The sequence below is a fragment of the Gobio gobio genome, assembly GCF_949357685.1.
Source record: "Gobio gobio genome assembly, chromosome: 24".
NCBI lineage: Eukaryota > Metazoa > Chordata > Actinopteri > Cypriniformes > Gobionidae > Gobio > Gobio gobio.
Genome location: NC_137120.1, coordinates 7,933,008 through 7,959,766, shown reverse-complemented (window position 1 = coordinate 7,959,766; position 26,759 = coordinate 7,933,008). Strand labels below are relative to the sequence as shown.

At 37.8% G+C, this 26,759-nt stretch overlaps 3 protein-coding genes across 5 annotated transcripts in view; 1 reads left to right on the top strand and 2 right to left on the bottom strand.

Moving 5' to 3' along the window:
* Positions 1-1,988, bottom strand: part of LOC307120320 (uncharacterized protein) — a 53,941-nt gene extending 51,953 nt beyond the window's left edge. Inside the window, exon 1 of one of the 2 annotated variants that reach the window (XM_079807309.1) lies at positions 1,761-1,988. In XM_079807309.1, the coding sequence (XP_079663435.1) occupies positions 1,761-1,809 (49 nt within the window). In that variant the 5' untranslated portion in view covers positions 1,810-1,988. The remainder of the gene's footprint in view (positions 1-1,760) is intronic. The other variant, XM_079807310.1, reaches the window with a different exon arrangement.
* On the top strand, positions 408-16,261 carry LOC307120297 (uncharacterized protein). Of its 2 annotated transcripts, none has more exons than XM_079807276.1 (4): positions 408-803; positions 13,913-14,148; positions 14,248-14,432; positions 14,577-15,767. In XM_079807276.1, exons 2-4 carry the CDS (start codon positions 14,047-14,049, stop codon positions 15,175-15,177), a joined length of 888 nt encoding a protein of 295 aa, XP_079663402.1. In that variant the 5' UTR covers positions 408-803; positions 13,913-14,046; the 3' UTR covers positions 15,178-15,767. The 2 variants fall into 2 exon arrangements, with proteins under 2 accessions (XP_079663402.1, XP_079663403.1); XM_079807277.1 differs by lacking the exon at positions 408-803 and adding an exon at positions 2,677-4,247 and having other exon boundaries at positions 14,577-16,261.
* LOC307120275 (uncharacterized protein) lies at positions 16,257-26,214 on the bottom strand. The gene is made up of 15 exons (XM_079807230.1): positions 26,095-26,214; positions 22,680-22,802; positions 21,584-21,837; positions 21,394-21,480; positions 21,027-21,149; positions 20,837-20,914; positions 20,707-20,754; positions 20,500-20,625; positions 20,239-20,409; positions 19,727-20,151; positions 19,278-19,588; positions 18,714-18,892; positions 18,313-18,485; positions 18,012-18,226; positions 16,257-16,862 (listed from the first exon to the last, which is right to left on the bottom strand). The coding sequence occupies exons 5-15, from the start codon at positions 21,120-21,122 to the stop codon at positions 16,618-16,620; spliced, it is 2,067 nt and encodes a 688-aa protein (XP_079663356.1). The 5' UTR covers positions 21,123-21,149; positions 21,394-21,480; positions 21,584-21,837; positions 22,680-22,802; positions 26,095-26,214; the 3' UTR covers positions 16,257-16,617.
* Positions 26,215-26,759: the final 545 nt, after the last annotated feature.

The window sequence follows — 26,759 nt, the reverse complement described above, 5'->3', positions numbered from 1 at the left end:
TGTCAATCTGGGTCTAAGCAGCTGTAAAACACGGAGAGATCTCGAGGCAGGCGCAACGCTAGGTGGCTGCAACGCTTAGATGACGGGACGCGCGTTCTATACAAACAAAAATAGCGGAATAAAATATCAATTAAAGTGGCAAATAAGGGCATGATTGCACTACCTGCTGATCTCGAGGCAGGCGCGACGTTAAGCTGTGGCGGACGCGACGCTTAGGTGACGGGACGCGCGCTCCATTACAGACAAATGAGTGGATAAAATACATGGTAAGGTCGCGAATAACTAAAATAAGAGCATGAAAGCACTGTTGCTTTTGTGCTTCAGTCTGTGTATCTGGCAGCTTTAAAACAGTGAGAGATCGTGAGGCAGGCGAAAAGCGTTTGGTTAGTAGTGAATATTGACCTATTGTGCGTACCGTAGTGGCTCTCGCGTACTGTAGTTTGTGTAAAAACGGCGGAATTACATATTGTGAAAAAAGAACAGCGTTGTCCTCATTCACACGCAACTCCCGGACTGGGAGCTGCCTCCAGCACTGGCAGGTTTTAGAGGAGCTGCCTTTTCAGTGACGGGTTTTGTGACAGATGCCTTCAGTCCTGGCAGGTTTTTGTGGCAGCTCCCCCTGCCACGCAGATTCGTTCAAAATGAACGAATCGTTCATGAACGATACATCACTACCCCAGCCCCAGATCAGAGTCAGACACAGACGAGTCGACAACTAACGTCTCGAGGAGTTTGAAGACACGAGAGGCGGATAAACGCGATAAATATGAAGTTGCAAAAGAAAGAATGTCTCGGATCAGGAGGTGAGGTGAACTAACAGAGTTAGACTGCAATAGCCTGACCCGTATATATAACTAATCAATTAATTAAACGTTTCAGTTTCTTATCATTTGGCTTTGGTTGCAGTACCCTATAGTTTTTTTTATTTAGTTTTACAAATGTAATCAACATTTGCATAAGTACTAGATGGGTTGGGCTATTTAACATGTCATTTTAATTATATTTTGCTGAAATGAACTAAATGACTCGAAAAAAGATTCGTTCATTTTGCTGAACGAGACTCAAAGATCCGAGTCAGTAAAATCATCCGAACTTCCGAGAAGGGGCTCGCTGCAGCCTGCGGTGGATGTCCAACCCGGCCCATATCCAAGTGTGACGTCAGAGGCCAGGCCAATGCCGCCCTGCAGCCGATTTTTAAGATTTTATTGGTCATATCAATCACAGTAGAGACTGCCTCTACACCAAACACTGATCCCTAAACCTACCCATCACTGTAACGAATTAAGTACTGATTGCCTACACCAAACTTTTTTCCCTAAACCTAACCGTCACTGTAACGAATTAAAATTGCCTACACCAAACTCTTTTCCCTTAACCTACCCGTCACTGTAACGAAATAAGTACTGATTGCCAACACCAAACTCTTTTCCCTAAACCTACCCGTCACTGTTAAGAATTAAGTAGCCTACTGATTGCCTACACCAAACTCAAAAAAAAAAAAAAAAGCCTACACCAAACTCTTTTCCCTAAACCTAACCGTCACTGTAACGAATTAAGTACTGATTGCCTACACCAAACACTGATCTCTAAACCTACCCGTAACTGTAACCAATGAAATTAGCTGCAGGGCGGGAGTTCTGACGTCACGCTTGGATGTGGGCGGAGTTGGATATCCACCGCAGGCTGCAGCGAGCCCTACTTGGAACTTCCCACTACTGCCCCCTGCCCCCACAGGAAATTACGCCCGTGGCTCAACTTACCATCAACAAGCAAAAAGAACAGAGCGAGAACAAAATAGTCTGCCATCATTTTCAGTCCCGCTCCGAGATATTAAGTTACTTTAGTGGAGACCGCACCTCTCCAAGAACTTAATGCTGCCTTCATGTGCTGTAGGAATTTTGATCATTTAGGTGTCATGTTACGAAGCTTCGATGCTAGTGAAGCTCCGTATCGGGTGTGTATTTTCCCAGAGTCACGTGATCGATGACAGATGAAGGGTCCGTGTCAAGCCTGTAGTGCTCCAGTCAGAAATTGAAGCTTTTGGGCCTCGATCGCCCCCCCGGTGGCCGGTCCCAGTATAGCTCCTAAACCCCGCCTCACTATGGCAAGCCATTTTAGCATTTAAAAGCTAGGTTTGGCTATCCAGAATTAACATTGTAGATATCAACAACGTCTTTCTGGCTAGTCATAATTACATTTTGGATATTTGTAATTGCCATTCAAGATATCTGTAAAGTAATTGCGACTAGTCGAAATGACAGATAGAGATATCAGTAATTCATTTTGACTAGGCAAAACTGAATTACAGATATCTGCAATGACATCATTGAAACCGACATTAAACTCGTCACACATCTTAAATGACAATTGCAGATATCTGTAATTCCGTTTTGCCTAGGCAGAAGGAAAGTCAAAGATATCTCAAACGTCATTATGACTAGTGCAAATTATTGTGCATGACGTTGTTCTATTTTAGATATCCATAAATACGTATTTCCCCAGCTCCCGCTAATCAAAGAGAAAGTGGGTTAATTTCCTTATTTCTATGAATGGAAGAAGAAAGAAGCAGTCATGGCGTTGGCTGTAATCGAAAAAACCACCAGAAAATGGCATGAAATTGAACGAGCCCTCACACAGGGGATTTGTGGAGAGAGAGAACGTCGTTCTATTGAAAACTGTGAAAGAAATCTCGGAAGAATTGAACATTTGCTATCACCTGACACAAACAATGAACTCAAAAGCAGTTTGGCTCAACTGAAAACTCTAATAGACGCAAATTTCCATGCTGGGGAAGACCGACGTTTCTCTGTCAGTCGCATTAGTTCAGGTGAGTCTGTTTATCACTGCATTAAGGCTTTCAAGTTCACCGTGACACACACACCATTCATATGCGCGCACACCTTGTGTTTCTCACGCTGAGAAGTAAGGGATAACGTCCCGCTGTATACAATTAATGGGCGAGGTTATTAATTAATGTATCGACAGAGAGTTCCCGTAGTAGGCTACTAACGGATTATCTGAGCCATGCGTGGCCTAGGCCCTGCGCGCGTTCACCAGCGCTCTCCGAAAGTGTGAGAAGATTTGTGCAAGCCGTTCCTATCGCGTTTCCTATCATCTCGCACCTACGTTCAACATAAATTAGAAACCGTTTTAAATTACTCATGACGAGTAGTTTAAAACGGTTTCTAATTTATGTTAAACCCATGAAAATATTATAATAAAATTACTCTAGTAGGCCTAAATACTATAGTGTTTTTGAACCGTAGGCCTATAGGCCTACTGCAGTAAATTGTAGTAAATACTATAATATACTACAATTTACTGTAGTATCTTTACTATAGTATGGTTCAAAAACACTATAGTATTTACTAGAGTAATTTTACTGTAATTTTATGTATTATACTATAATATACTAGGCTATTTTTTCATGTGGGAATGTAGGTGCGAGATGATAGGAATCGCGATACGAACGTCTTGCACAAATAATGAATCTGAAAACATTACAAATACAATATAAAATATTCACTTCTTAACTCCTAGGCTATTTAAGGTTTTTCAACACAAATCCAAATAGAACAACTTGTTTTTTTAAACAAAGCTAGATCGGAAAAAGATGGCGACAACCGGCGGGACAGGTGCGTCAGGAGCTCTCCTGGCGCTTTTAGTTTTTGGAGTTATTTTAAACTTGACAGATTCGGGTCCGTTTCTAAACATAAAGCGACATTCCCACAATATAACAGTGTACCGAGAAACGACGTTGATAAAGCACTTCGGACATGGAAAGCATATTTTAATGCAAGCGTTTGTAAACACGGCGGCCGGCCGTGATCAATACAAGCAAAGTAATGCAATCCGGGGCAAACGCCAAAGTGACAGTGGGCTCATCATCATACTTTATCTGTTGCTGTCCGGAGATGTGCACCCGTGCCCAGGTCCGGCTTCCCGTGGTGCCAGCTACAGGGACCCAGGGAGCATTGTCCCTGCTTCTCAGGGGCTGGGGCTCGCTCGACATCGACCGGGAGGAGGTGGATCTCTCGGTGGCGGGGAGCGGAGATCTCGGACAAAGAGGTCTATGACGCCGGGCTTGGGGAGCACCGAAGGCCTGGGTTTTCCGGCTATTGGCGCGTGTATAACCAACAACGGAGCTCTCACCGTTAAGGAGCAAACATCTATTTCCTGGCCCTACGTTTCTGACCCTACTGGATCATATCGTTCTGATGTCATGGTAACTGATCATTGCGCTCAAGGTAAGCGTGAAAATCTACACGGCACAACCAACTGTGAACTCAAAAGCATTATAAACCCTTCTCTGAAAAAACACCGCAAACTGAACTTTTTTAAAACTGTCAATCATTCTCGATTGATCTGGGATCAACAACTTAAACCTAGGGGTCTCTTTGGAGGGCATATGAACATTCGTAGCCTCACCCCAAAGTCTGAACAAGTACATCATCTTCTCTCTAACTCTAACCTAGACTTTCTAGGCCTGTCAGAATCGTGGTTACATAGCAACTCTCCATCTGCTGCATTACATGTACCAGGGTATAATATCTTTAGACGGGACAGATCTGAGGGAAGAGGGGGAGGGGTCATGATTTATATAAAAGATCACATCAAATGTCATCAGATATGTTGGCCTCTTGACCATGATTTGGAGTGTATTGGGTTGAATATAGTGCTCTCATCTGAAATGTCTTTTGTGCTCATTGTTGTATATCGTCCTCCCTCCACTAATAATGATTTCTATGTCACTTTTAACAAGCTTCAAGCATGTGATTTTAAAACTGAGGTAATACTGCTTGGTGATCTAAACTGTAACTGGCTAAATAAGACTAGTAGGAAATCTCTTAAGCAGATCACACACTGTAAACCCGAATGTTCATATGAATTAAATAGATTAAGTAGTGTATACTCAAAGTTTTAGAAAAAGTTCTACTAACTTAATTATTTCAAGTTGGTGTAACATGGTCTTCCTTTTGAGTAATTTCAACTAATAATTTTTGATTAAATGGAACTTTTTTGTGAATAAGTAAGCATAAGTTAAAAACATAAATTAAGTACAACTTAATAGAATTAAGTAATTACATGCTAAGAATGATGAAGTCCTGTTATTTCTGTTGTTTCAAATAGAGATGATTTAAAAATAAACTTAATTTATATAGCACATGCTAAAATACAATAAAATCTCAGAGTGCTTAACCAAATAAGTAAAATCCATCATAACAAATAAATTACAACCATAGCCTATTAAAACAATTTAATTGGGGCAAACTGAAATGCGTTAGTGGAAGACAAAATGTATTTATTTTATTTATTTATTGTATTTTTATTGTCATCAGTTTAATGTAGCTTATAAGCTAAACGATTTTTAAAACGTGTACATAAGTTTTGTTCTCCGGTTTAACACATCACACAATAAGCACTTCTAACTCCTGTGAGACTTACTCACACACATACATCAAGAATCAGCCTATGAATCTCAACAATGGTGACATGATTCATGCCGCAATGCATTCTGGGTGCATCATGCAAAACTCATCCATGGCTCCCATAATACATTGCGGCATGAAGCGTGTCACCATGGTTGAGATTCATAGGCTGATTCTTGATGTCTGTGTGTGAGTAAATCTCACAGGAGGTCAAAGTACTTAACATACAATCTATTTTATAACTTATTCAGCTTTTCTGATTGAAACCGTGCTGGTTCTCAGTTGCCTCAAAATTTTAAGTTTGGAGGTAAATGATTTTGAGTTGTAACAAGTCTATGTTTTTGAGTTATGGGTAATCAGAAGATTGATTGAAAAAACTAATAAATGTTATGTTCATGAAACATAAAAATTCTGAGTTTTCATGCTTGAAATGATTAAGTTCTCTTGAATTATTGCAATGAGAAAGATGAATAAATATTCTGAGTAGCAGAAACTGAAAATGTTTGAGTTTGCTTAATCAGTAAATTTAAGTTAATTATAATTTAAAATTATATTTAAAATAAACTCCAAAAATATAAGTGATGATGTACTCAAATGTTTGAGTTTATGAACTTAAAAAAATTGTGGCAACTGATTGCCTCACTTTTTTTAAGTTCTGCTTACTTATTCGGGTTTACAGTGCAGACAGTCTGGATTTTACCCAATTGTTGGAAGGACCTACTAGAATAACTACATCATCTCAGACACAGATAGATTTAATATTCAGTAACAAGCCTGAACGAATTGTAAAAACATTTAATTTTATTACTGGACTGTCTGACCATAATCTGACACTACTGACAAGAAAACTTACAAAAAAGCGCTTTCATCATTCTAATAAACCTGTGGAGCAACTTAGGATTCCAAAGAATGAAATGGATAATTTTCAAAGGGCAGTACAGCAGACCAAATGGACAAATATATTTACTGGGACCAACATAGAAGAAGTCAGCAAGATGTTTGCCATTAAGCTACAAAGTCTAGTTAAGGAGTTCACTAGAAAGGTAAAAGGTAAAAATAAAAAAAATGCTCTTCCTTGGCTCAGTAAGGATATATTTAATCTGATGAAAGAAAGAGACTCTGCTTTAAAAAGATCATTAAAAACGAAGTTAAATAGTGATAGGATTAGGTTCACTTCATTACGTAATCAAGTAATCAAAGTGATCAGAAAAGCAAAAGCCAATTTTTTTATAACAATTATTAATGAGGGAAAGGGTAACACAAAGTTGATCTGGGAACAGATTAAGAATTTAATGGGAATTAGCCACAGGCTTAGAAACCAGCTAGAGTTGAACCTGAAAAGTAAATTAATACAAGATCCAGTACAAATAGCTGTTGCTTTTAATGAATATTTTATCAATTCTGTGGATGAAATCGCGCAGAATTGTCCTGTAACAACTGTAGATATTGCTAAAATAGATGAAACTAAGCCTTCTTTTTGTATTCAACCGATTTCTGAAATTAAAACTCAGGCAATTATTAATTCTCTTAAAAACTCAACAGCAAAAGATATTTATGGAATGGATTCTAAAATGCTTAAATCCCTGAATGAACATCTAGCCTACCCTATCACACAAATTATTAACCAGTCAGTATTAGAGGGGATATTTCCAACTATTTGGAAGACTGCAATTGTAACTCCCATATTTAAGTCAAATGACCCTCTGAACATATCTAACTACCGTCCAATTAGTATTCTACCTGTGGTCTCCAAGGTTGTTGAAAAATATGTATCAGAGCAGCTTGTCTCTTTCCTTAATAATAGTCCATTTACTCTTCACCCGATGCAGTTTGGTTTCAGAGCCCATCACTCTGCAGAAACAGCGAACTGTTTCTTTTTAGAGACTGTACGAGCAATGGTTGACAAGGGAGGTGTTGTCGGTGCTGTGTTCTTAGACCTTCGTAAAGCTTTTGACACAGTCAACCATCAGGTCCTTCTTGCTAAACTCTCTACTTTTAATTTCTCTCCTTCTGCAATTAAATGGATCAAGTCATATTTAACTGGTAGAACTCAATATGTTTCTGTGAATAACCATCGTTCATCAGTTCTTAATTTATTCACAGGCGTACCACAAGGATCTATACTTGGCCCGCTTTTGTTTAGTCTATATATTAATAATCTGCCATCAGTTTGCCCTGATATTAATACACTAATGTATGCGGATGACACTGTCATTTATGTGCATGCCAAAACAAAACATCTGGCTGCTGCCAAACTGACCATAGCTATGGATCAGATCACCAATTGGCTAAATCGTTCGTGTCTCCAATTAAATGTAGATAAAACTGTGGGAATGTTCTTCACAAAGAGGCAATGTAACCTTGTGTCAAATATAACAATTTCGGGTCAAAACATTAGTATCGTGCCACAATTTAAGTATTTGGGCGTAATTATTGACTCTAATCTTTCTTTTAAAGCACATATTAAGAAAGTGTGCAATAGGGTCAAGTTTATCTTAGCTAATTTTAGATATATTAGAAATGCACTTACTTTTAATGCTGCTAAATTATTTATGGATGCCATGATTATGTCACATCTAACATATTGTCTGACAAGCTGGGGACAAATTAACAAATTATCACTAAAACCATTAGCAATTCTTTATAAAAAAACTCTTAAAGTCTTGGACCAGAAGCCTAACAGTTCACATCATTGTATTATTCTTAATAACCACAAACTGCTAAGCTGGGAAGATGTAATCAAATATAAAAACATCTGTCTGGTCTATAAAATCTTCCATAATACTGCTCCTGCTCCCTTAAATTCACTCATAATCCAACGTAATAATAGCAGTCAGAGCACCAGAAGCACTACACGAGGGGACCTTCTTATCCCATTCAGGAAAAGCACATTTGGTCAATTATCATTTTCTGTCACAGCAATACGAAATTGGAACTCATTGCCCATTAAAATAAAAGAAATACATACGTATTCCTCCTTTACTACACACCTTAAAAACTGGCTGTCCGACAATTATAACTGCACACATTAATCTGACAGATGGGATGTGTTTGTGATGTGACATGGTCATGTTGCTGCCATTAGACTTTTGTTGCCTGCCTCAATGTTAGGTCTTGTGTCTCAATGTGGCTTTTGTATGATTATTTTGTACGCAAATTTGAACTGTTTTAATGCATGAACTGCTTTTATGTCTTTGCAATTGGTGCTTGTTTGTTTGTGCTTGTATTGTTTGTTTGTCTTTGCAACTGGTGCTTGTTTGTTTGTGCTTGCCTCAAGTGTGTGTGTGTCACACATTTGTACATCTTACACCATCTTGTTTAGCCCTGTTGTAAATATAATTGTAATTTATTTTACTTGATGTATGCCTATTAACAACTGGCCGGGGACTACAGCTGGAAATTAGCCGTAGAGGCTAAAGCTGCTCTTTTTATAAAAAAGGGACTGTCCACGTCATTATAAACTAATAAACTAAAAAAAAAACTCTCTAGTAGGCTAGACTACATCCACTAAAAGACGGAATATTGCTTTATCAAATTTAATTAGGCTATTTGTGTAGGCCTACAATACAGAAGCAATTTCATATCATTATTAAACAATATATAAAAATAAATACCAAAGTAAATAAATGAACTAATTTAATAGCTAAATAAGTAATTTTTTGCAGACAAGCGAAGTTTCCTTAACTCCTCTGTGGTGAATTGTATTTTAGACATTTTAAAATATCACTCTCTCACAAAAAAAAGTGTCACACCAATAAGCGCAGTCTACTACCCCGCACAACCGCACACACGATTGTGTATGCTTCTCAAATGACAGAAGCCTACAATCTGCGGAAATCTGCGGCGTTTTCTGCGGCGCAGATTCCGTGTGGGCCCGTTGTATTGTATTTAGGCCTACTGTGGTGGCTTATGTTGTTGTAGAAAATAATCTCTTAGATTAATCTCTCTTTTAGAAAATATTTTTTTCTCTAAAGATTTATATTACAACTGTGGCAGGTGCGAGGACGTGCCCCTACCAATATAGCCTACAGTGACCATTTGCACCAATATTTTCGATCAAAAAAGTAATATTTATATAGCCCTATAACCACTGTTGTCCAATTGTGTCTTTTAGTTTTAGTGTTAGCCTACTTATTTTATTTAACCGGAAACATAGTTGAAATAAAAAAAATAAAAATCTTGAATTAAAAAACGAACGTTCTGTGAAAAATGCACAATTCACAAAAGGTTAATAGATCTGGGGCCTCATTTAGAAATTATCGTTGGCGAGGTGGAAAAGAGGAGAAAAATATTTTTTTGGAGGGCACAGTGTGGGCATTAGCCTACTAATGCCAAAAAGGCACTTGAGTGGCAAAAGGTTGCAGACGCCGTAAATGCTGTAGCCTCACAACCTCGGACCGTGGCCGAAAAAAAAAAAGAAATGGTCGGACATCAAAGTCGAGGCATAGCGCTCCATCGCCAGAGTGTGTCTGCCACGGGTGGGGGAGAGGGGACACCGGAGCTGACCCCTCTTGATGAGAGACTGGCGGCAATTATTGGGGAATCCCTATTAATCCCTATCCCTATTATCTACGTGGAAATGGGAAATAGTTCAGTGCAAATGTAATTTCTTGCAGCTTTCTGAATGGTTGAGACATAGGGCCTACGTCATATGTTATTTTATCGAAAATAAAACAAACTAAAGGCATTTGCATGAATACCATGACTCCGTAGCAAGCTGATGAAGAAATTTTTACTATGAAAACAACTTTCCCCAGTGGACAATGAATACATATATCTATCTATTTATCTAGGCTATATATCTCCCTAATTATCTATCTATCTGTCTATCTAATTGCATCTATATCTGCTCCGCCAGACGGACACATTGACGAGAATATCAGTTTTGTACAATATTTCGTTCTGTTTACCATATTATTTATGAGGATGAATTGCATAACATGCCAATATTGTTGCAGAACATATTTCACTGTTTTTTTTTTTTTTTTTGCATTTCTGTTGTAATTTTCGTGTTTTACACTGCAGATCGATCAAACGGGTGTTTGTGTAGGCTGTTAATTGTAAGACTTGCTTTGTGAAGTCTTCAAGTTATTTATGAGAGGCAGTATTGCCATTTCTTTTACACAACGGTCTGCAGTTTCACACACTTTCACGTGTTTCTTCCATCTGCCGACGGTGTCGCCATTTCTCATTTCACCCGTTTTTGTGCGTACGCCTGGGTCAGAGCTTGCGTAAAGGACCGCACATTTTCCCGTCAAGTTTGCTTTTTATAAATACCAATTATTGCGTAGAGAGTGGCGTACGCCTTCTTTTGTGCGTACGCAACGTTTATAAATGAGGCCCCTGATCTGAGAGAGAGAGAGAGAGTGTGTGTGTGTGTGTGTGTGTGTGTGTGTGTGTGTGTGTGTGTGTGCGTGCGTGCGTGCGTGCGTGCGTGCGTGCGTGCGTGCGTGCGTGCGTGCGTGCGTGCGTGCGTGCGTGCGTGCGTGCGTGCGTGCGTGCGTGCGTGCGTGCGTGTAAAACCCTAGTACATATTACAAAGACGGCATACATGAAAACGCAACATTGTTTGGTGGTGTTAAAGTGAGAGTTAAAACCCTTGTCAGTTGAGGCTGAAAGAAGTAGGCCTACAACAACTACAGACAGACACAGATGTGTTTCTTCAAATAGCATGGTAGACATTAGGGGTGCACCGATCCGACTTTTTCAGTCCCGATACCGATACCGATGCCTGGGCTTTGTGTATCTGTCGATACCCGATACCGATCCGATACTATTGTTGAATTAATAATAAACTGTATATCTTCCACCTTATACCTTCCTTGAAGAGACTAAGTTATTTTTAGTTAGTAAAGTCTGGTGCCTAAGACAAAATAACAGATGTATGTAAAGTGTTGAATTCTTATTTATTTAAAAAACAATTGTGCATTCAAATCTAAAATAGAATGTAATCAAACTTCTTTAAATAAATAAAATGTAGCAGTGGAAACAAAAAACAGTGTATTGGTCAAACATACAATAGTAATCTGACAGTTACCAAACATTTTTTACACTACAGATAATTGTTTTGGTATATAATCATATCAATATTAAAAAGTAGCATTCCAAATTAACAAATAGTCTTAATTTTCTGCCATATGCAATTTAATAAAAATGATCAGCTAGCTAATAACAACTTTGTTCTGGTTTCACCTCACTCCTGTCTAAATGATTGTAGGCTAGGCCTATTTATTTTACTACACATTGTCAACAGAAATAAGCTGAAATAGGCTACTGTTGATAATTAAAAATAATTCTTACTACCCACTCTTGCTTAATTGGGTAAGCACACTTGTGTTCTCATTTCAGATGCGTTCTGAGTAAATTAATAAACTGATTCATGAGTTCAGTGTTGGACAGATCAGTTGTTCTAATCTAACCAGTCGTTAAAATGATTCGGTTCAAATGAGTCATTAGGTCGCGAATCGGACATTAGCAGACGCGTTGTGTGCGAATCCCGTCTGTTAGAACATCGCGAAAGATGTCAACACACAGAAAACACTTCATAACTGAATATGATTTGTCTCCCGTTTATTGAAAGTATGCTTTATGTCAGCTGGTCAGAGAAGAGTCAACATTTTTTGAGCGCAATGCACACCCAGCGGTAATTCAAGGACACAATTGTCCGAATGTGTCACGTGCAACATGGTTTCGGTCTTCCGACCTTTAGATTTGGAATTGGATTAATATGTGAAATATGAGAGAGCTAACGCTGATTATTTTGAAGACCCAGAGAGCGCGCGCGGGGGAGGAGCTCTCTGGTCGGTCTCTCTGTCAATCAGTCACAAGCGCAGCATCTATTCCACATACAATAACTCGTCAAATTAGGCTTTGGCGGCCATCAAAAAATGTTCAATGCAGGAAAGACCCTGACTTTGCAGTAATACCACCTCCCCTCGAAACATTTAAGTTACTTTGCAGACATTGCAAACAGCCGACGAACTAGTTGGCGTGGCAAGCGTGAAATATCTCCTCCACACCGACTCTCTGGCTCGCTACATGTTGCTTCTAGCATGCGACACACACGTGAAGCTGACGAATGACGTAGGTTCTGCTGCGACGGAAAAAAAACACCTGGATCGGCTTGTGGATCTGTTCATTTTTCCGATCCCCGATCCAGCTATTTTGTCAGTATCGCGGCCGATATCCGATCCTAATATCGGATCGGTGCACCCCTAGTAGACATGTCATTGATTATTTTTGTCTTGTTTCCATATATAACAATTCTTCAATCAAGATACATTTACTGGATAAGTAAAATTACACTATTTGTTCTTGTTTTCTGGAAAATATAATTAAAACTTTTTGAGTTGTTGCTTAAAACAAGCGCAATTTTCTGCTAATGTTGTAAGAAAAACCTTGTATCTTGTTTCTGTTTGAAATCTAGCAGCAAGATTTTTTTTCTGAGTAGATAATTTTGCTTCTTTTAAGCAAAAACTCGCTTGATTTTGTGTGTCCTTTTACTTCTATTGTCTAGTAAAAGCATCTTGATTTAACAATTTGTAGATATTTGGGCTAGAAACGAGACAAAAAATAGGTAATAAAAAAGAAAAGCATTTATTTTGCAGCATATTGCATTGCATTAATAGTAAATAATTGATTAAACAGATTAAATATCTAAACTGCCTCCTTGTCTTTATTAGTTATTTGTCTAACATTACAGAATTCATTAATTCACATATTGTTAAGGTCAATATAGACTAAAAACCTTAAAATGCCCTTGGTCATTGTTGTTTCTGTGTGTAGGCTGCTATTACCTGTAAGTATATCCATATTGTAACAAATGCTATAATTATATTACAATAACTGTCTGTTACTACTTCAGGCCAAGTACAAGAATCAAGACAAGAGCTTTAAAGTCTGAACCTTCCTGAATTATTGACTAAACAATTGGTTACCCCCATGTGTAAAATGTGTTCTGCTGATAATGACAGATATTAGGAAAACCAATATCAGTTTCAATACAAGACAATTTTAAGTAGGCTTTTGTCCTTTAAGTAAAATTATGTCAAACCGATAAGGTTTTAGGTGCTTTAATAATATAAAATACATGCAGTTATGTTATTAACCAACTTTGCATGTGGATCCAAAAAAGAACATTTAGCAAAAATATATATATATTTAAAAAAACAAAAAACAAGCATACAAATAAATTTCATGAGGGAGCATGCCCTTGGACATTGCTAAACTACGCCCAAACCCTTCATTCTTTTAACATTTAAATGTCTTACACCACTGTTATGTCCACTGGCCACAACAATAAATACTGTATTTTTGCAATTCCACAAGTCTCTCCATTTCCACTGTAGCCTATGGCCTATTCATTAACAATATGCAAATTCAATGCATGGTTGAGAATTGGTATGCTAATATATACTATAAATTACAAAAAAACAAACCGTCCAATGCTGCTTAAACACTTAATTTACTTTTTCTTTTTGTAGGGAGAAGAGGCTGACCAGCCATTGAAGTTACCAGAGAACACATTGAATTTCTGTTGAAGCAAGGCCATACAATTAAAAAAACTGCTGAAATACTGGGATGCTCCTCATCATTCCTGTACAAGAAGTCAAAGTTGATGGGTATTCCTGTTAGAAGTATGCTATCTGCAATAGATGATGGTGAACTAGAACAACATGTGAGGCAACTTCAGAGCCAATACCCTAATTCTGGAAATGAGGTAATTGGTGGTCTTTATCTTTAGGCTGTAATTCAAATTTGTGTGCCATTGTTTTGTGAAAATCATGTCGATTTAGATCTTTTGGAAAATCTGTTTCAGATGATAAGAGCCTTGTTGCGTGCACAGGGTGTGTTTGTTACACGGTCCAGGGTGCGTGAGATGTTGGCACGGGTGAATCCTACTGCTGCTGCAAGGAGATGGAGCCGGACAGTTGCAAGACGTGTTTATCATGTACCTTACCCCAATAGTTTGTGGCACATTGATGGGAACATGCGTCTCATAAGGTTATTATTACCAGACTTGTCATACTTTTTATATTTTGAACTTCAGCAATTGAAAAACTGGAGTTTACAGCTGTATTGTTTCCATACTACTGTTAATGCAATTTTCAAGTAATATATATATATATTTTTTTTTTACCTTTCTAGATGGGGCTTTGTGATTCATGGTGCAATTGATGGCTACTCCCGTCTGATTACTTACCTCAACTGCAGCACAGACAATCGTGCCACAACAGTGCTTTCTCAGTTTTTGAAGGCAACATGCCTCTATGCCCTACCGTCAAGAGTCAGATCTGACCATGGTGGTGAAAACATCCTTGTGGCTTTATTCATGCATCTAGTTCAAGGACTTGAACACAGAGGTTTCATAACCGGACAATCAGTGCACAATCAGAGAATTGAACGCGATGTATTTTTGCATGTGCTGCAGAACTTTTACCTAATGTTCTACTCTTTAGAAGATTCAGAGGTTCTAAACCCAGATGATGATGTCCACAGACTTTCACTGCATATTGTTTATCTTCCTGAGATTCAAAAAAGACTGGAGCAGTTTAGACAGGCCTGGAACCTCCATCCGTTACGAACAGAAAATAATCGCACACCAACTCAACTCTGGACAGAGGGAATGCTCAAAAACATTGCAACAGACAGCTCAGCTGTCAACAATGTGTTTGGGGAAAATCCCTACAGCAACCAAAACATTGATGCCATCCTAATGCAGTATGGAATTCAGACTGCCTACACTTGATGAGGAAGAGTTCCCATCTGTTATTGTAGAACCACCTCAACTCATCCTCACTCAGCAACAACAGACATCTGTACACAATGCAATCCAACACATTTCTGATCTAAAGATAAAATATCAAACTTGCTGTACTGCAATTGTCAGTATTTTGCAAACTCATGTATAGTACAATTCCAAGCCCAGAGAAAAAAGTTTATTGGCTGCATATATTATCCAGGGCGGAAAGACATTTTTAGTTCAACATGCAGTTTAAAGTAATATTTTCTTTTAAAATAAGACGTATGGGCAGTGCAGCTGCAGCTGATGGAGCTAAAGCCAGGTGTGCTAGATTAGCTAACAGCACTAGCACTGTTGGTGTTGTAGTATTGTTGGCTGACAATATGTTTATTGTTCCTTTCTGCTCCCATTGTGTTATGATTTATATATAAAGTGGAAAAACATCCAATTAGTATGAATGCTATTTAAATGTTGCATAAAACTCTTAATGTATGAAAAACATGAAACATCTTAAGGTTTAAAAAAAAGTGGAGAAGGATCTTATTTTGAATGGGATTGAAAACAAATTAAAAAAAAGAATAAACTGGCAATGTATGAAAAATATGGAATGTTCATTGGCTTGAATGTGGATTTTAGGTTAACAGTGGAGCAGAGGTTTAACTGCCAAAAATACCTTAGCATCAATCCACTCTTGAGAACAGAGAAGTCTCATGATGGAGAGTTTACTACGGCAAGCTGTTGAGGTTGATGCCCAGAGGAGTCTGACAGACGCTGGAGTGACAGAAGTCAGAACAAATGAACATAAACTGTACTGTTTATACACAGCAGTAAAAGTTTCATGCTTCACCATGTTATACAGTTTATTAGATCACATTTGCTTGTACATGCTTCTGTCTAGACTCTTCTGGTCATCATCCTTCACAGAACGCATCTGGTTAAACATCAGCTTCCAACTCTGACAGAACTACAAGGCTTTTCATTTGCCTTGTCTGTATTCTCTTTGTATATTTATCAACATGTACATAAGCCAAACATTGACTGTTGTGTAATTTGATCAAATTAATTGAATTATAAGCCCAGGAAATCCTTTAAGTAAAGTCCATTTTATTTGACCAATCTCAGTATCACCATAGTAATCTTGAATTAAGCCTATTAAATGTTCTGTGAAACATGAACATAATTTATTCATTATAAAAATCACTATAAAAGTACTTTTTTTTAACAAGTTCAATACATTTGAGTTAACTGAAAAACTCAATATTGAATAACATCTAAGCAACTGAAGTGAACTGTTACTTATGCAAAGTGAAAAGTATTACTGCATCTTCTAAAACACCATCTGAACCATTGACTTGATTCAATACAGAATTCTATCAAATAACTTGCGCACAAATATAGCTAGAGTTAACACTGAATTCCCATTAATAGGATTTACAAATAGTAACTTCATGCAAGTCCAAAAGTTGGGGCTTGCAAAATTCCATCCATCATGTATTGCTTGAAGTTTTCGTAGGAAGAATGCAGTGGCAGACGAAGTACAAGTGAACAAGTATTCGCTTCCGGAAAGATCTTGTTGACCTCATGAAAGAACTGGATTTGTGGGCGTTGTGGGAATCCCAGTGGTGGCACTGTTGAGGCTCCAGATGTAAACTCCAACACCTTCTCCAGGGTGACTGGACTGCATTCTCCTTCTGGAACACAAGGTGGTGAGAAAAGTAATTCAGACCCCTTAAAACATTTTTAGGCCACATCGCCTAGCCCTAGTTTTTTGTATAAATTACTTGGGAGGAATTTGGAAGTTGCACACTGACAAAGGACTTTTTTGGTAAAATATTACACCACATTATGAACAAGTTTAAGAGAGCTACCCATGTTCACACAACCAGACTTCACAGTGAGTGTTTACATGGACAATACTCATAATATTAATTAACTCCTGATTAAGACAATACTCTGATTTTAAGAAGCTACCAGGTAAACAGTGATTTCTTATTACCTTAATCCGGTTAATCATACTCGAAGTAAACGCAAATCAAATTAAGACATGAGTATGCCCATTTTAGGTCGCATTAAGTGTGTGTATGCATGTCTGTAACGCTCTCTGATAATCTACTATTAATGTTGTGTTGGAGTTTGCTGCATTGTGACAGGACACATGCACACCAGGTAAGTGCAGAGGGGAAGGCTTTGGGGGAAATCAAGCCTTTAAAAAAAAAAAAAAAATGCTTTAAGTGCCCCTCTCAACAATGATCAATAGTGGCCTATAAAACAGAATTTGTATTATAATTAATATAACGCATACAAAACAGTAGCCTAACGAAGCGCTCAAAATGTCAGAAAATTCATGCTTATTTTTTTACGTATTTGTCAGTCTGAAATGTCGTTGCCATGATCTGTGGCTATGATTCGTGTCTTGCTTCAATGCTCATCCTGACACCGCCATCAAAAAAAAAAAAAACATTTTTATAAAGAAACTGTCCAACAGCAACACCCGCAGGTAAAGTTATTTTTACAGACAACCCAAAGTCACGTTATGAATGGACGGCCAGCGTAGCATGGCGATGTAATGACGTGCCATTAACCGAGCCATGTTCTACAACATGTAAAACATGAACAGAATGTTCTAAAAGCAACTCATGTAAACACCTTAATCAGAATATTCTCTTTTTCAGATTATGGTCAATAATTAGATTACTGCGGTCCATGTAAACGTAGTCGGTGTCACTTCAAATACAGCATTATCAGCATTTATTTTCCTGCCAACCAGGACAACAAAATGACCACTAATCATTGTACTTATAAAGTCCATGTTATTATAACTTGTACAATAAATAGTATACCTTCAATATCGATTAACCAGTCACGCCAAAAGCATATTGTTGCATTTTCTTGGTTTCTCCTGTTGCTGCCCTGCACAGAGAAGTCCACCTCAAATAAACAGCATAGGTCCTTCGCCTGGAGTGGAATCTCCTCACTGACAAACATGCTGTAGAACACTGCCGGATTGTTCCTCAGCTCCTCCAGTAAACCAAGGGTTTTTAACCCCTCAGCAAACCTATAAAAACATGTGACAATGTGTGAATCGTCCTGGGCCAATGACAGTTGCATTTTCCAGACAGATAAGACAGGCGAGGCACTTACTGGTCCAAGGCAGTTGCCAATCTCCCATTGACAAAGTAGTCTGTAGCGGACTGGACAAGGGAGTCCTTCTCCTCCAGGCTGGACACATGTCTTAAGGCACCTATAATGCTGAGACTATCTGCTGCCTCTGCAATTGCAGCGTTCGCCTCTCGGACTGTTGTTGCTTCCTGTATCTAAAAAGAAACAAAGTGAAATACAGAAAAAAAAGAGAAAGACAAAGAAAGAAATTGGCTTGTAAGGATAGCATCCCTATATAAATGAGATGTTTAAGCAATATAGCAGTCCCACTTGCATCTGAACACGTTTGAAGCGATTCATTATTAAGTTAATAGAAAAAAAAGTACTGTACTTAATAGTCACAGTACTGTACATTCAATGTATAACACCTTTCTCCTGCTTACTTTTATTAACCGTTCCCTGAAAGTATGGTCACCAACTTCATCCACTGTGGCCGGGGGTGTTGGTATCCCACAGATTTGATGGAAAAGCCTTTCAGAAAAGAAGTGTGGACCGACTCCTCCGTGGACAACACATACAGCAATCATTTTTGCCACCCACGTGTAAAGTTTAGTCTGCAAAGCTAAAATTAAAGACATAACAGTAAAAATATTGCTCTGCTGTAATGATTCGTAATGTAATACCTTAAAAGGCTATGATTAATATTAGGGCTTTTAAAAATAACACTATTGCGCCTTTCAAAACACGTAAAAAGGTGTTTCAGTACATTAGACAAATAGAGACAATGCATGACAAATAGAGAAGCATGAAAAATCCTAGCCAAGAATTAACAAATTAAGGCAAAATTAAATACACCGGATGAAATCCGCCCAACACAAACTATATATATATATATATATAAAAAACAAATCAGACAGGAGAGCAATAATTTTTATATGGGTTTTCGCATGCATATTTCTAGAATTCTGCCAGTTGAATTAGGACAGTCAGAATTTGGGCTTCCCTACCTTGAGTATCAAGAGACAACTGCCGGGCTCTCTCATGTCCCTCAAAGATATTTGACTGGTGGACAGCCCTCATCAACAGCCTTAGGTACTCTCTTGTCGGGCCGCCGTCATCAACTGCCCCTTCACCATTGTCATCTTCATCCACAAACACAACATCCAATTTTGCTTCAGGGTTGAAGAACCTACGCTTGAACGCCCGCAGGCTACACAGTAAAACATTATCCCTGCACACATTTATTTGGTTGCTTGTTGGACAGAAGCTTCCATCAACTTTGCTGACCATTTTTTTCAATATGGTCTGTAGATCAATCCTGCAACAAAAAAGGTGCATGCATTTTATTAAAATACCAAATATGTACCAGATTTTATAAGTTAACCACCTGGTTAAATGTAACCGGATATTGAAAATATAATCTACAAATATAATCAAGTTAATGAGAAAAACCTACTCATCCACAGGTCCTCCGAGGTGATGTGTTGATACAGGAGACTGATTTTGTGAAACGGTCTCATCTTGTTCATCAACAATAATGATTGGTTCCTGGGAAGATGAAGGAGGGAGTGATGGTTCATTATGAAGGGTCAGGATTTCTTGTGGTTGTGAGAACAGCTCGAGCGGTGGCTGGGTGGAGGTCTCAGACAGCGGTGGCTGGAAAGAGAGCACAGAGAGACTTGGCTGGGTGGAGGTCTCAGACAGCGGTGGCTGGAAAGAGGGCACAGAGAGACTTGGCTGGGTGGAGGTCTCAGACAGTGGTGGCTGGAAAGAGAGCACAGAGAGACTTGGCTGGGTGGAGGTCTCAGACAGCGGTGGCTGACCATGATATGTATGGGGTAGGGCAAAAGCTCCATAATTTAGTTGATCAGAGAGAATTTCCTGAAGACAAACATGCACAATACATGAGCTTTCACAAACCAAAACATTCCATTTTCATTTGAAACCGGAAATAAATGCCACATTTACCTGTACATCCAGATTTGAAAACCAAAGTACATACAGAGTTGAGGATGCTTTTATGCCATGATCCATTATTGACCCAGAGGAACTGCTCTCAATTGATCTTGATGATGTTGCTTCTTGCACAACAAAGATTTCACTGGCAAATTCATCTTGTCCCACAAAGTCAAACAAGATCTAAAAAGATGTGAAAATGTTACAACAGTCAAGTTTTTCAACCTACTGAAACATTGAGACTTCTCAATGCTCAAGCTGAATACACATTACCTGGATTGGCGCAGACAAGCTGAATTTCCTCATATTGATGTGTCCATTTGGATATTTAAATTTGATCGTCACCCCATCTAAGGGTTCCTCATATGAAGACATTCGCTGATGTCTTGCCTCAATAGCCTGAAATTTGAGCTCTCATTAAAAAAAAAATTACACAAAACCCTTCAGCTAGTTTATTAAACTAATATATTACAAACAAACCTTTTGACGTCTTTCCTCAAAGGCCTGATAGGCTAGTTTCTTCCTCTCCTATTAAAAGACCACATTAAAATCATGCATGCATTCTGTAAGAGAATGCAAGTCATACGTAAATAGAACTTCAAAGTATTACCTTCTCCTGATCCACCAACAAACTTTTATTATACTCCTGGTCTTGCTGGTCACGTATTGCTCGCCATTCTTGAAGAGCCTAAAGTAAATAAAAAAAATTAAAGGCATATCACAAATCGCCACCAAAGTACACAAAATTAATAAATACTTACAAAAATATATAGATTCTATTCAGTGTCAAAATTTGTTACCTGATTTTCAACAACACTTGGATCTTGGGTACTCTCAGCCACGGGCGCGGTCTCATATTGTACTGGAGCAATTGAGAGAGGAGGGATTGAATTCATGGATGTAGCAGAGGATGTGGATGCCACCTGGTAGTACACAGAAAACACCAATGATTTCTCCTTTAGCACACGCACTACATCCATAGGTAGAAAAATGACAAAAACTGTTATCTTAATGTAACTGCTTAGACATCACAGAATAAATAGATGCATCTCAATGCATATTTAAAAAAAAAAAAAAAACACTTTATATTTGCATTTGCCACTCATCACTACAAAGTGCATAGTGGACATGACAAATCATAAGATGTGCAATCATTTTAATATGGACCTGATCTGAAACTACTTGTAAGGTCTCATCTACTGCTGGAGCTGTGAGTGGTGGGAATGAATTCTGGGCAGAGGGTGGTGATGTTACCTAAGGGTAGAGAGGGTAACTTCCGTTATAGGCATCGACATTACAGAGAGCACATTTATATGATTGTCATATGATATAAATCCATGCATGTATAATTCCATACCTGCAAGATAGTGGCTCGTGGCACAATGTAAAGTCTGCTTTTGCCAACAACTGCTTTTAGTGCCCTCACAGAACTAACTTGTAATTTCTGGATCTTGCGTCCTTTGCCTGTCCTTGCCAATTCAAAGCCTACCAAATTTAAACTGCTGCGAGGGTAGCTTTGGCAAACAAAGTTGTTCAAATCAGACAAACTCCAGTTTAAATTAATCTTTGATTTTGTGCGCCCGGCCTCCAGTGACTCATGCACAGGTTTTCCTAAAAATGGAAACATAAACATCAGTATAATCTGTTCCTAGCAGCAAAGTAACACATTCATTAGTTGTTATATACAAGACCTTTCAGGACTTTGAACAGTCCTGAGAGATCTTGCCCCGACTCATACAATGTTCGAGAAGCCAGTTTCAAAGACAATACATTTCACAAATCAAGACATCCAAACTGTGTTGTCATATTTTTAGACAATCAAAGTGTTGACAAACCCCAAAAGCAGACCTTTATGCCTACCAGTTAACCTAAAATCACTTGTGTTTTTAAGTTTACAGATTTAAAACTAAAACCCTACACTCCTAAGAAAATTGCATATGACGAAAGAAGAAAGAGCCTGGTCCCACTCACAAGGTCACACATTTGAGCATCTGGGCATAATGTGAAAGAACATTTATATATAAAAAATGGTGTAGCTTAGCCTCTGGATGCACCACCCAGATCCTCACCCCAACAATAACTACCACTGCCCAATTTCAGATAGCTGATGCAAAAGGATTCATTGGGTGGTATTCCTGGACATTTTTAAAATGATGCCTTGGCATGAGAAAGTGTTGCATATGTGTAACTATTAAAATGGCTACATGGAAACTTATGAAAATGCATCAAAAACTGCTCTACAATCATAATCTACAATCTTAATAAATGCAAAATTTATTAAGTCAAATGTTTCCCAATATAGCGACCGTATAACAAATGGGACCAGACAGGATCAAGCCAACATAAAATTCATTGCAGCTCATACCATAGCTTTCCTTGCAAGGTGGTTCTATAATAAGGAGGCGTAAAAGTATATGACACTCAATTCTTATGTGCTTCAATCTCATATTCACCTAATCCAAGTTTAGCCAGTTCATCAAGTTCTTTTGTGGGGGGCAGAAAACCATTATCTGGCCCTGGAAGGAGGAAGAGTTGCGCTTGCCAAATAGGATTTTCCCTGCGGCCACCAGATCCTCCTGTAAACACAAACAACTGCATCAGCAATAATTTTTGGCTAAAATGTTTCAATGTTTCCAGCAAATTGTTTGACACAAATTGTATTCATTAGCATTAGCCTGGGGGGTGGGTTGGTCAATGTTTGTGATCATGCTTTTTTTTTTTACATTCTGAATTAAAAATAAGGTAGCAAAATGCTTCCTTGACTTTCTAACACAATATTAGTCTGTAATTTAGTTATATACCTATTTATTTATTTGAATGTAAATGCCTTTTCTTAGTCATATTGAAGATTTATATAGATGGTTTATGCTCTAAACATGTAGGCCATCTGTAATTGTGCTTTGTAAATATTAAAACAATGTTAACTGAATGCGATGTGTGATTACTACATAAGCTAATTTATCTTGGTATTAAGTATGATAATTTTAAAAAAGAAAATGTGTTAATTGCATAAAATTAACCCAGCTGAAACCAACATAGTGTTTCACTCAACTGATATCAACGTTGTTTCAGCATAAGGTACACTTAAAAAAATGCTGGGTTAAAAACAACCCAAGTTGGGTTGAAAATGGACTAACCCAGCAATCGGGTTGTTTTAACCCAGCGGTTGGGTTAAATGTTTGCTTAAAACAACCCAACCGCTGGGTTAGTCCATTTTTAACCCCACTTGGGTTATTTTTAACCCAGCACTTTACTTTGCAAGCAAACCATCTGCGTAGATTAACCGGCATGTTAGTTTTGAATGGCGCATCTGATGGATGCCATGAGTAAAAGTTGATGCTATGCCAGTGTGCAATCTGGGTGTATCCCGAAAGTTTCAACCTAAATGAATAAAAGGTCCTAGAAAGCATGTAAAAACAGTTTGACTGTATGCATTTATCACCATAATCATCATCATGCAAAAACACTTAAAAAACTATTTCTAACTACAAATTCTAAAACTCGATAAGAAATACTATTGGAGATTGTTTAAATGTTTATTCAAATCCACCTTTAAAAAAAAAAAAAAAAGTGCATTAAATGGGTCCAAAAGACAATTAGGGAATTCACAAGCCTCTCCATAGAGACCTCTAGTGGTTACATCATTACATCCACGGTTGAATGTTTGATTAAATAATTCCAACAGAGGAACAGAGGGCACTAATCTGCCTTCAAAAAAGAAAATTGTGAAGGCCTCCATTTCAACCTGAAAAATGTATTTTAAAAAATAATAATTTCTCACACACACATATAAGTTCATCAAATCATCTCAATACAAAAGACTGTAAAATAAAATATATTTTTGAAGAAAAATAAATTGCATTGTTTTACTGGGGTGGAGTTTAATTTTTAGGTGTCTTGTCCGGAAAGACAACCAGAAAAACTCCCAAATGAGGACATAACATTAAAGGGTTAGTTCACCCAAAAATGAAAATGATGTCATTAATTACTCAACATTAATTACTCAACGATCAAATCGTTCGACACCCGTAAGACAAATAAAGATATTTTTGTTGAAAGCTGATGGCTGAGAAAGGCCTCCATTGGCATTCAGTACATTTACACTCCAATACCCATTAAAGGCACTTAAAACATCGTTACAAAATCCATCTCACCACAGTGGCTCTTCAATAATTTTACGAAACGACAAATAGTTTGTGCGCAAAAAAAAAAAAAAATAACGACTTTATTAAACCTCTTCTTGTCTTACGTGTATGCCTCCACGACGCAACAAACCTCCTTAACGAGGGTAAATGACAATTTTCATTTTTGGGTGAACCAACCCTTTAACTTGCTTAGGTGAGAGAGAGAAAAAAAAGTATTCCGTTTAATATTTTCCGTTGGAAATATAATTTTAAACGAACGGTTGACTCGAGTGCATTCACAAAAACGCATTTTGGCAACGGTTTTGCTTTAAGTTAGAATATAATTAAACAGCTACCCCAAACTTCTGCTAGCACATTAACAATTCTGATGTTAAAAAGTAAAACTTACCCCGAACTCGATGAACTTGCCGGCGAAATAGTTGTCTTGTTGTTGTAAGTAATGAATCATCATTTCTTGCTGCCAGCTCCTGTCTAGCACGGGTTGCAGCGTTAAAAAGACGATTAAAAACGCTTTCTGGCTGCTCCGACATTGTGCTAATCAGTGTAAATTAATCAGTGCCGATCCTGACCTCCCTGGGGCCCTAAGCAAAATTCTGCTAAGGGGCCCTCTAACTGACCCGTGACGCCGTGAGCTATTTTGCCATTGCCACACAGTCACACCTGACACTTCAGTGATCCCAATACAATCCTCCCTCCTTTAAACAAAACAGTCGCAATACAGAATGAGGTTCAAACAAACAATATTTATTGAATAGAGTATTTCCTATAGAATATTAAGATAACAAGCGAATATTATTAAGTAAGTGAATATTAACGTAAACATAAATAAGAAGAAAATAATAAATTATAACTCTGAGCTTTGGCTTTTGGGATTAACTTAGGTTCTCTCTACAGCCTGGGCATTTTCGGCATCAGTATGGGCAACACCAGTCTATTTTATTATTAGTATTAGCTATTATTGACTAACTATTAGTAAAAATAATCAAGAATTCACATTGCAAATAGTAAAAAAATGTAATGCTTGATATCAAAAATGCATAAACTGTGAATGAATAAAAGCTAAAATGGCTTGCCATAGCATGTTAAAGTTTTTTTTTATTTTTGTAATACATATGGTGAAGCAATTCTTGATGTATGGTTATTATTAACTGAGGGATGTGCATCCACACATTGACCAGTATGTCCAGCTAATCAACATTTAAAATCAATATAGCCTATAAATCAAGTCAATCACTGTCAAATTATCAATACATTGCTTTCCATCTTGCATAATTAGTGCAGTGCAGTTGTATAGAGTTTTTAACTACACAATGACTGAGACTAGATAATCAGTGTCTTGTTTTAAAAGTATGTATGTATGTATAATGTGCATGATGGAGTGCCATCATTCACGCCCATATATTGTACAGTCTGTCTGGTCTCCACATATATTTCTGCTTGAAAAATGTGCATTTCATTTCGTGCATATGAATGAACGCATGATAACACACGCGACGCGGTTATCTTTTCCGAGCTGCAGTAAACAAACACCGTTGCACTTTGTCGTTTATCAAAAACAAACGTAATAAATAATTGTATTTTACTCATTTTTGTCAGGCACAAAGTGATGCAAGAGATGCACTGCCTGCCTGTACAGCTAGGTTAGCAAGACCGAAAAAACACAACAGAAATGCACATAAACTTTACTTTGCTGACATCAAACTTAGAGAGAAGACAAGTTTACCTGATTGTTGTTCCCGCAGTTCACTTTCATGGGGTTTTTTTTTTTTCCTCTTTTCATGACCAGAAGGATAGTTTCGCTCAATTTTGTCATGGATGTTGTAAACATTAATTGACGGTGACGTGACGCGCTATGACACGGGAGGAGGCGGGGCCTTGAGTAATTTGCGGGGCCCTACGCAGCTTGCGTAGTGAACGTATAGGGCTGATCGGCTCTGAAATTAATAGATAACAGGTGATGTGACTTGATGATTTGAAACAAGCTCTGCTCCCGCCTAAAGTGGGACGTGGGTCTAATTTGCATTCAGATATCTGTAACGTCATTTCGAATAGTCAAAACTCCAATTCAAGATATCTGTAATTACATTTTGACTAGGAAGAATGAAAGTTACAGATATCTCACAATTCAGATATCTATGATCAAATTTCATTTAAAGATATCTATAACTTGATAACAGATATCTACAAAAAATTACGATTATCCCTAACTCCAGTTTGAGATATCTACAACGTCATTTTGACTAGTCATAATTCAAGTTACAGATATCTACAATGTAATTTCGCCTAGTCAAAACTTGATTTAAGATATCTGAAAAGGAACATGTAGATATCTTGCATTATGGTGAATTAAAGATATCTTGAACTTGAGTTACGATTGGTCAGAATCAA

Coding starts and splice junctions, on each gene's coding strand:
- LOC307120297 (XM_079807277.1), top strand. CDS start 14,047: ATGGGTATTCCTGTTAGAAGTATGCTATCTGCAATAGATGATGGTGAA. Junction 14,149..14,247: donor ACCCTAATTCTGGAAATGAG/GTAATTGGTGGT, acceptor AATCTGTTTCAG/ATGATAAGAGCCTTGTTGCG. Junction 14,433..14,576: donor GGGAACATGCGTCTCATAAG/GTTATTATTACC, acceptor TTACCTTTCTAG/ATGGGGCTTTGTGATTCATG.
- LOC307120275 (XM_079807230.1), bottom strand. CDS start 21,122: ATGAATTCAATCCCTCCTCTCTCAATTGCTCCAGTACAATATGAGACC. Junction 20,410..20,499: donor GCTTGTCTGCGCCAATCCAG/GTAATGTGTATT, acceptor ACATCTTTTTAG/ATCTTGTTTGACTTTGTGGG. Junction 16,863..18,011: donor CTGGTTAATCGATATTGAAG/GTATACTATTTA, acceptor CTTGTGTTCCAG/AAGGAGAATGCAGTCCAGTC.